General features: G+C 45.0%; 1 protein-coding gene across 1 annotated transcript; it reads left to right on the top strand.

Annotated features, from left to right (window-relative positions):
- The first annotated feature begins 2702 nt into the window (after nt 1-2702).
- LOC110367242 lies at nt 2703-6446 on the top strand. The gene is made up of 4 exons (XM_021312441.2): nt 2703-3096; nt 4052-4196; nt 4957-5108; nt 5553-6446. Exons 2-4 carry the CDS (start codon nt 4179-4181, stop codon nt 5689-5691), a joined length of 309 nt encoding a protein of 102 aa, XP_021168116.2. The 5' UTR covers nt 2703-3096; nt 4052-4178; the 3' UTR covers nt 5692-6446.
- The last annotated feature ends 4164 nt before the right edge of the window (nt 6447-10610 follow it).

The following is a 10610-nucleotide window of genomic DNA, read 5'->3' as shown; positions in this document are numbered from 1 at the left end:
TGTTCTCCCCACAGCGTTCTTTAAGAACGTTCTGCCTGTCATAGCGTCTGATTTGACTCAGATAATAAACACGTCCCTTCTGTCAGGAGTTTTCCTCCAGTCCCTAAAAACAGCAATTATCAAACCACTGCTGAAAAAGAACAATTTAGACAAAGTTCTCCTCCAGAACTACAGGCCCATCTCAAACCTCCTTTATCAGTAGATTATAGAAAAATCTGAGTTTCAACAATTAAACACCTTCTTAACAACGACCAGCCGCTTTGATGTTCTCCACTCAGGTTTCCTCACCACAGTACAGAGACCACCCTGATCAAGGTGCTGGTTCTGTTGGACCTCAGAACCTCAGTGCTGGTTCTGATGGACCTCAGAACCTCAGTGCTGGTTCTGGTGGACCTCAGAACCTCAGTGCTGGTTCTATTGGACCTCAGAACCTCAGTGCTGGTTCTGATGGACCTCAGAACCTCAGTGCTGGTTCTGATGGACCTCAGTGCTGGTTCTGTTGGACCTCAGTGCTGGTTCTGATGGACCTCAGTGGTTCTGTTGGACCTCAGTGCAGCATTGATACTGTGGATCACTCCATCCTGTTAGAACATCTGGAGAACTGGGTCGGCCTCTCTGCTGCAGCTCTCCACTGGTTTAAATCCTACTTAAAGGACTTTTAGTGTCAGCAGGTAACTTTACATCAGAGACGACATAAATCACATGTGGGGTTCCCCAAGGTTCCATCCTGGGTTCCTCCTGTTCTAGATCTACATGCTCCTCTAGCTCAGATCCTAAACATCATCAGCTACCATCACTATGCAGACGACACACAGCTCTACATCACCATGTCACCAGGTGACTATGAACCAGTTCAAGTTCTGAGGAGATAGAAGAAATCAATGCAGGAGGAGACAAAATGTTCTTTAACTGAATAAAAACTAAACTGAAGGAATAATTTCTGGACCAATAGAGGAGAGATCCAGAGTTAGCTCACAGCTTCAGCTGCTTCAGCTAGGAACCACTGATCAGGCCTGAAACCTGGGAGCAGTGATGGACTCACACCTGAACCTCCAAGACTTGTTATCAGGGCATCAACCCTCCAGACCACTCAGGTCTTCTGGCTCCAGCCTGCTCTGCAGAACCAGAACCAGAACCAGAACCAGAACCAGACATGGAGAAGCAGCATTTAGTTCCTATGCTCCACTGATCTGGAACAAACTCCCAGTAAACTGTAAACATGCTGAGGACGTTGAAGACGTATACATGTTTGGATTCATGACACTCAGATTTCTTCCATTTGGATTTGGAGGATACCTGATGGATCTAGAATTTCAGAGGATGTCTGTGGCAATTATGGCCATGATCAGGCTGCCGGCCACAAATGAGGCGCTCACAAAGGCGGTGAACGAGCAGAACCATAAACTGGATGGGCTGAATAAGCTGGATGGGCGGAGTATTTTGTGTTTCAGCTTCCACTTATCAAAACTCCCCTGGATGTTGTGGCGAGAGGGCCCAGAACTACCCCCCCTCCCCCCGCGCTCCCTCCTCCCCCCACAGACATCTGTGGATGCGTTCAGTACTGTGGTGCCGGTTGATAAACTCTCCATCATATCAAGGACAATGGCCTCTGGACATTGTCCTTGAATGCACTCACTCAACTGATGGTCAACACTACATGGACTCACAGGTGACACCAATGCCTCCAATGTAAGCCTCTGCTGGAATGTTGTCTGGTCATATGTGCTTTTCTTGTGCTGAGTTTTTTTTTGTTGCATATCTCAAAATGTACCCTGTTAAGGATAAAGTATGAAATATGCCTTTTTTCCCTCTCACTCCCCTAATGTGGCTCCTATTTTTCCACAGAGTCAGAGTTGACAACAAAGATTGATTGATTGATTGATTGATTGATTGATTGATTGATTGATTGATTGATTGATTGATTGATTGATTGGTTGATTGATTAATGGATTGATGTTTTATTTTCTACTGAAATGTGCTTCAGATAAACCAGACACCCTGATGAACCTTTAGTTTTCTAATCTGAAGGTTTTTCTGTTTGTGTAATATTCTGAGTTCTGTTCTGGTTTATGTTAGTTTTAGTTTTCCTTCTCTCTCCTGTCTTTTATTATCTGGCTGTTTTGAGTTCTGTCTTGTCTGGATTCTTGTTTAGATTCTTGTTTACTATTTTAGTTTATCATGTTATGTCTTCAGAAGCTTCTTAGTTTAGGTTTGTATTTTTTATCTGTTCTTGTTTTGAGCCTCAGCACTGATGTCTGGTTTAATTACTCACTCTGCACACCTACCTAACTCCACCCTGCTGCAATCACCTCTCACCGGTTTCACCTGCTTCCACCTCCATATAAACTGTTGAGACCAGACATCAGTGCCAGGTTGTCCTGTTGATTATGGGCGAGTCTCCTCCTGCAAATTTCTGTATGTTGGTTTGCTTTTTGATTTTTGACCCCCTTTTCCTCCACAAACCTGAGCCATTCTGTCCTGTCTGTTCATGCCTTGTCTGCCCTGCTCGTCTGTTTATTTTTATACCGTCTTTTGGTTCGACGGTCTCTTTTGGATTTTTCCCTTTTTTTTAAATTTTGTTATTAAAGAACTTTTCCTTTGAACAAACCTCTGCTGGTCTGGCTGAATTCTGGGTCCGCTGCCTCTGATCATTACAGTTTGTTTTATTTATCCTAAATGAATAGCTGGTTCTAGTTTCCACTCATCACGGGGCCTTCACCTCTTCTACAGGTGTTACAGGTGTCCTTCTGTGGTTTTCACGAGGGAGACCTGCGTAGCTGCAGGGCGCCGGCTTTGCTTCCTGAACTCACCTGCTGCTGGTTTGGAAGTCAAATCAAGTCGAGCTCCAGTGATGCACAGATGAATCTCTGGTAAAGTTAAAGGAGCTGATTGTTCCTGAGAGCGCCACCAGGTGGCAGACAGATGGCATGCACATGTTGGTTCTCAGGACGTACCTGCAGGACTGATGCAGAACCAGGTTGGATTTATAAAACAGGTTATCCTGAACCCGACTCTTCCCCCTGTGACCTGGTTTCACCCCTGATTCTCTCCCAGACCAGAAAGACGTGAAACCGGACAGAGAAAGACTTTAATATGGTGTGACTGAATTAAATGTCTCCTCACTTCAGAACTGTTTTCTGTTTAGATCCAAACTGACTTTTATCTCCACAATTCCTGAGAAGATAACTTACAAGCAATTATTGGTCATGTTAGAAGAACATGGCTTTTTAGAACTTCTTAAAATCTGTCCTTATAGGGAGCTTTAGTGACTGACTCTGGTGTTTTTTAAGGTTTATCTGCTGCCTTTAGCCCAGTGGATCATGGAATTTAAATTTCTTACTTAGAGCAGTGGGGGGGGGGGGGGGGGGGTCAGGACTATTGACTGCAGTGGTTCGGGTCTGATTTAGCAGGGAGAAATGTCTCTGTTTTGATCTTCTGCTGCTTCTCTTCAGTGCGGGGTCCCACAGGGCTCAATGTTTGGGCCCCTACTTTTCTCTGAATCTTCTAAACCTGTCAGAAAACATGGATTATCTCTCCATGATGGATGATGGATGACGGATGGTTGGATGGATGGTTGATGGATGGATGGATGGATGATGGATGACGGATGGATGGATGATGAATGTTGGATGGATGATGGATGTTGGATGGATGGATGGATGATGCATGGATGATGGATGGATTGATGGATGGATGGATGATGCATGGATGGATGATGGATGGATGGATAAATGGGTGGATGATGGATGGATGATGGATGGATGGATAAATGGGTGGATGATGGATGGATGATGGATGGATGGATGATGGATGGATAAATGGGTGGATGATGGATGGATAAATGGGTGGATGATGGATGGATGATGGATGGATTGATAAATGGGTGGATGATGGATGGATGGATGGATGGATGATGGATGGATGGATGGATGGATGAATGATGGATGGATGGATGGATTAATGGTCCTCAGAGGAACTAAACAGTTTATGTGTATTTCTAAACGCTGTAAATTTGTAAAGGATTTAATCTCTAATATTAACCTGAGCGCAGGTCTCTCACGTGATGACGTCACATGTGTAGCCCCTCCCCCTGATGACGTCAGCTCAGAGCCAGCAGCTGGAGGATGGTCTCTGGCTGAAAGGCTTCACTCCTCTGCAGGAACAGGAAAGGCTTCATCATGGCTGCCTTCGTCTCAGTGAGTGGTTTTATTTTCTGATCAGTTTAATTACTTCATGCTTTATTGTTTTATTTATTTATAGGAATTTAACAATACTTCTATTTCTCATGAGGCCGACATTAAAACCATAAATATTAAGAAGAAAAAATATGCATCTTGTTGTAGTTTTAGATCTTCTGTGGAATTCAGACTAATTATAAGGTGACAAATGTTTGTGACAGTGATGACATATTTGACCCATTTTTAAAAAGTATTTCCTAATAATTATTATGTTTTATTATATGTATTATTATGTTCACCCACTGAAAGCCTTTAGAAATGTTCATCAGAACAATATTATGCTCATCTCAATAAAATGCAGTTAGTCTAATGTCAGAAAATGAAGCCAAATGTAGCAGATAGAAATGAAACTAAAAACTTGAGTTTTATCCAGTAAAGATATTATTTCCTTCAATCCACTTATGGGTTTGATTGATTTGTAGTTTTTATTTTTAATTTATGCCAAATAATCTGACAATGGATGCTGAGACAGCCCTAAAACCATCATTAAATAGTCAAATAGGCCACCGTAGATCCTTGGAGAAGAAACTGGCGGTCCTGGAGCTAAATGAGGTCTAATTAAAGCAGAAGTAGGTCTGCGGCAGCAGCGGGGCCCCTGGGAGCCGCTGGATTCAGAGCCAGCATCCTCTGAGGCTGGATGATGGAGTCTGACTCCAGTAAACAGGCTCCAGAGCGGGCTCCCTCGGCCCGCCGGGTAACTCCACCCTCTGTTTCCCAGCTGGCCACGTGTCACCCCGTCACCTCCAGCCGCCAGGGCCTCATCTACAGAGACTCTCTGTCCGTGCTGTCCAGGAACCTGAGGGCCCCCAGGAGCCCCCGCATCCCCGCCCGTCCCCAGCTGCAGGGCCTCCACGGCTGCAGGGCCAGCAGGTAAACCTCCCTGACGGAGCTCTGATTTCCTGCGGTTTCCTCCCTGTGATCCAGACCGCTTTAGTGGTTCTGAAGGTCCAGTTTTCTGCTTTCCTCTGATCTTCAGTCCAGATGATGGACCTCTGAGGTCTTTGCTGGGCAGATGTTCTTCTGTCCACCTCATGTCTCCTGGTGGACAGGTTCTGTTGGTACCTGCAGAAGGACTGGGCCACAGTGGGATGGACAATCAGAACCAACGTCAGCAGTCAGACTGAGAACCTGGCAGCTGGTTAGCGTAGAAAGTCCAGAATAAAAGCCTTTAAGAAATGTTCTCCAGAACCATTTTACCAGAACTTCTGGATCTCAGGAAGGAAACCAGGACTTCTGCGCAGAGCTGCCCAGTGAAAAGCGTTACAGTCAGTTGTTCCGTGTTCTGGTCTCACGTCTCCTGGTCCTTCTCCACAGGCCGGGCCGCCCAGAACCCGTCCCCGTGTGTCAGCCGAAGCCGTCCGGCATCAAGCACCTGGTCCTGACCCACCTGAGAAGGTTCCTGATGCTTGGCCCCGCCCGCCGCGGGAGGCGGGGCCTCCAGCTGCCTGGGTGACCTCTGACCTGCTGAGGTAGAGCAGGTGGTGTTGAACCAGAGCTGCTGGACACCAGAGGGCGCCACAGACTGTCAGACGGCCGGAGGTTCTGACCCACATGAGAGGTGGACCTGAGGAACAGAACATCCTCAGGAGATGAAGGTTTTAAATCTGCTGCAGCTTCAGGCCAACAGAGGAAGCTGACCCGGTCCACCCAGATAACTCCTCCTTTAACTGATCAGCTTTCTGAAGAGCTTCACCTTTAATTCAGTGTCCCACTGTTTCTAATATAATATAATATATATAACATAAACCGCTTTACAGTTTCACTTTACAGGATGTTCTAACAGTTAAACACTCGCTTTATTAGTTATTAGTGAAAATAGGAGACAATAATAGATGCATGGAAGTGGTTCAGGACATTTTCACTTTAATCTGACTAGAAAACACGTGACAGCTAAAGAAACAAATAGTTGCTATAAGATGTTTTAGCATATTTCATATTTTATTATAAAACAATTCACTCAGATAAGTTAAAAGGATTAAAGGAGATTGTTAAATGTCAGAAATTAATGTTTTCCATCTGTTTGTTATCTATTTATAGTTCAGATAGATTAGAATCCCACAGTTGCATCGTGGGAAATGTAGTTGCTTGATGTTAAGGTATTAAAATATTTCCGTCTCACTCGTGATTTTCCTTGATTTAACATGAAGTTAAAGTTTCCAGATTAAAAGAAAAGCAGGAGATGGAGAAGTTCCCCTGGTACTGACCAGCTCCACCTCCAGCCTGGATCCAGACGTGGTTTCTTCCCACTGGACTTTATCTTCCACATCCAGAACCGTCCTTAGGACCGAGCTGGAGAGCGCTGCCTGGAAGGAGGAGGTCTGGTTGTCCTGGATAATCAGAAGTTCCTGCAGATGGATTTGGGTTTCAGAACCAACGTTTTCTGACACTTTGATGAGGAAATGGGTGGAAAATGCGTTTTTCAACGTATATTTTGAAAGAGTTTGAAGCTTTGCTGATCTTCTAATCAGCTTTTCACCGACAGTCTCAGGCAGCAGTTCAGCCTTTTTCTAAAACTGAACACTTTTCAGGCTCAAATCCCCCCCCCCCCCAAGAGCCCAAAGTGGTTCTTTAACGAGGCCGGATTAATTGCTCCCCTGGCTGTTATTACAGCAGCAGTTACTTGCTCTGGGTCGCTGTGGCGTCCTGAAATAGAGCAGATTTATGTAACTCACAGCAGGTCAAAGGTAGTCTGTAATATTAATTTAGAGAGCATCTTCCTCCTGCTGACAGCTCCCAGTTTATTCTGCTCTGTTCATGAAACCCAGGAGCTTCCATCAGGGGAGATAAACCCTGATCCATGCGTCTGCAGCCACTAACCAGCTACGTCTCACAACATGCAGCAGCTTCCTTTGGTCAGCCGCTGACGTTCGCCAGGATTGGCTGGTGTCAGCGTCTGGAGGCCCACAGCACCACTCCTCCTCCTCCTCCTCCTCCTCCTCCTCCTCCTCCTCCTCCTCCTCCTCCTCCTCCTCCTCCTCCTCCTCCTCCTCACAAACACCCTGAAGGAGCATCAGGACCTCCTGATGTTCTCACAGGCTGATCTGGCTGTAGCAGGTCTGACCTTCAGGTCCAAGTTCTCCAGAACCATCCAGAGGAGAAATCTCCTGGGAGGGGATGAGAGAGTGGGCGTGTCGCTCTGCACTCTGGGCTCTGATTGGACAGAAAACAGGAAGTCCTCCAGCAACGTGAGACACCCTGGCTGGAGGGAGACAGAAACACCTGCAAATTGATGGAGAAACTGTAAATCCAAGAGGTTCTGAACATTTTACCGGGTCAGAACCACCACCGCTGAACATTCTGGGGGAATCCTGAAAAATAAATCCTTAAACTTCAGAATTAGAACCGCCGTCATTCGGTCACAATTGTGCACAGTCAAGGCACGGACTTTAGTTAGCGCCACCTGGAGGTAACAGTGTGAACAGGTTGTGTCCAGGATGCGTGAGGTCTGCAGAGGTCCTGGATAGTCTCATAGTGGAGAAATTCTGACATGTCAGCAGCAATCTGAAACTATATATGTATAATTGTCCATAAAAATGGAGAAAGAACCGTGCAAAACCAGCAGGGATGTGAAAACTTACTGAGTTTGATGCAGCAGTGTGTCCTCTGGGTTAGGTAAAGTCTAACTTTCTGTGACCCATTAAAACTCTGAACAATGGTTCTGATGAAAGGATGGCTTTGCAAAGGTCCAAAGAGGACCAGGTTTTGTTGCTTTTTTCCAAACCCCACACTCACATTTCCTCGTTACCGTAAATCTTTTAATCAAAGCTGAAAAGAGATTTAACATGTTTGCTCATCGGGAGAAATGTTCAGAGAACCAGGAAGTAAATAAAACTAAATAAAAGTGTTTAATGTCAGAGAAACTTCCTGAACTGAGTCAGTGAACTATCGGCTCATCAGCAGAACATCGACCCAAACACAGCAGCTAATATAATAATAATTGAACTTTATTGATCTCACAATGGAGAAAGTCATTTCTGCATCTTAACCCATCCCCTAGGGAAGCAGTGGGCTTCCACTGTGCAGCGTCTGGGGAGTAATCAAGGGTTAAGGGTCTTGCTCAGGGGCCCAGAGTGGTAGTCTGTAGGAGTTGAACTCAGAACCTCTGGAATCCAAGCTCAATGCTCTAACCACTAGGCCCCCACTCCCCTAATATACACAACGCCTGAATAAGACAAGATGCTGAGGTGGTCTAGTCAAAGTCCAGTCCTCAATCTGATGGAAATGCTGTGAATGCAGATTTATTACACTTTATTTTCTTAAATAAGATTTGTATTTCTTCCCATTTCTTCCCATTTGTCCTGTTTAGGGTGGTTGAAATCTTCAAAATACTTTTTCTGACAGAACCGGGTCAGCACCCAGGATTGGGCGAGGACTCAGAGGATTGTTTTTACGAGGGGCTGGTATGTCTGGAACGGCCAGCAGGAACCGGGGACTGAATAGGGAACCAGAAGAGAGAAGCAGACAAGTGAAGCCTGAGGAGGAGAAACACGCAGAGAACCCAGAACCTCATCGTTCGTTTCTGCAGAACCAGTTCCTGGTTTTGTTGTTCTGAAAGGAAACCAGGAATGGAAACGGTCTGAGGTCGGCCAGAGGCCTTTGTGGGAACAACAATGACTTTTGTGTGATGAAATAATCTGTGAGGATTACAACAGGCGACCGGATCAGCAGGAGGGCAACCAAACAAACACTGATCCGTTAATCAGAGCTGAACACTTCACCTGTTCTAACTGTGTCACAGCAGCTAATTCTGCCTGATTCTGGCGTTTTAACCAGAACGGCTCCTCTGGTTAACGCTTCAGCCCTGGTCTGCTCACGGCTCCCATTCACACAGAAAACACACGACTCCTGCTCTCAGACAAATTTCTTACAGACGTGCAGAAATCTGAAAACAGCGCAAATATGTGGAAAAGCAGCTTAACAATTAAATACACAAATTAAACACTTTCTTTATCTCCGCTAAGTAGTTAAACCCACGTCAATCTTTGGCACGGCTGCTTCATTTTCCAGTCGTATTTTAAGCACTTAAAAGTTTGCCCACCACTTTAACTTTTCTACAACTCCATGTAGCACCACCGCACAGAAGGGCTGAGGGTGAAGTGGGAGGAACAGGATGCATCGTTGTCACACCTTCTTCATGATCAACCCTTTTACTCTAAAACCCTAAAATAAATCCAGGAGCTCAGGAAGGAAGTTGTGGTTCAGTCTAAAGCAGGTGAGGTGGCAACATCATGCTGTGGGGGTGCTTTTATTTAGCAGGACAGGGGGCAGCTGGAACCTCTGGGTGGAGGTTCACCTTCCAGCAGGACAACCACCCTGAAGATCCAGCCAGAGGTACGGTGAGATGGTTTAGATCGGAGCAGTTCATAGGTCAAAATGGCCTAGTCCAAGGGTCTGCTACCTGTGGCTCTTTGGACCTTCTACTGTGGCTTTTAATAAATCAGGCTACAAATTATATTTTTATTATGGTATTTAAATGTAATAATGATAATAAATGCAGGTTTAAGCAGTTTTTTTCTTGGAATAATTGCTTTTAAATTTTCACAACAGAATGATGCTAAAAGTGGCAATAATATTTAATTTTAAATCAATATTTTTTCATTATGGAGGAAACTATGAGTTTTACCCACAAATATCAACATCCCGTCCATCTTATTTTTTTAAACCTCAACATAGATATAAAAGGGCGTTTCTTTAATGATGACAACATACTTCCTACAGTAGATCTTTATCAAAAATTATAACTTGGCTTTTTCCCAAAAGGCCAGGCAACATTTGCAGCTCTGAACGAGTTTAATTCAAGTGGACTGTAAAGGTTGCCCGCGGCCTAGTCAAAGCCCAGATCTAAAGCTAACTGAAGATCTGTGTGATGTTCCTGGATGCTCTCCATCCAATCACAGTCACCGTTTCACCGTGTAGACCAGGGGACACGGCCTTCCTGAAGCTGACAGCTACTTCGTTGGTGTTGTGTCATACGAAGGGCTGCCAGTGCTGGAAGAGTCAGAGTTCACCTTAACTTTATGGAAAACAGATTTTTAAATCTGTATAATGTGATTAAACATGAAGATGAACGGAGTAAAATAAAGTTTTGGTGGTGGATTGTGAAGAGGTTCGTGGAGGTGTAGATGTTCAAAGCTGATGGAGTCATGGGCCCAAAGAGCTGCTGTTGTAACTGCAGCCCCTGCGGCTCTACTGAATGCTACGCTTTGACTCTCAAAATAATGAAATACTGAGAAATGTGTAAGTCAGTCAGCAGGAAACCAGAGGAGGGAAGCAGTGAAACCGAACCCAGTTCTGGTGCTGATGCAAGACACCTTGTAGATGACATCTCAAGGCTTCAGCTTCCTGAAGCAGATCCTGGCATAAAAAGGTGCT

Source organism: Fundulus heteroclitus, chromosome 3 (assembly GCF_011125445.2).
Source record: "Fundulus heteroclitus isolate FHET01 chromosome 3, MU-UCD_Fhet_4.1, whole genome shotgun sequence".
Lineage (NCBI taxonomy): Eukaryota > Metazoa > Chordata > Actinopteri > Cyprinodontiformes > Fundulidae > Fundulus > Fundulus heteroclitus.
Note: the sequence above shows the minus strand (reverse complement) of the source record. Positions and strands in the feature narration are given on the sequence as shown.

Bases quoted from the DNA above. Each gene is read 5' to 3' on its own strand.
- LOC110367242 (XM_021312441.2), top strand. The intron at 5,109-5,552 runs GTAAACCTCCCT...CCTTCTCCACAG, and splicing joins CACGGCTGCAGGGCCAGCAG to GCCGGGCCGCCCAGAACCCG.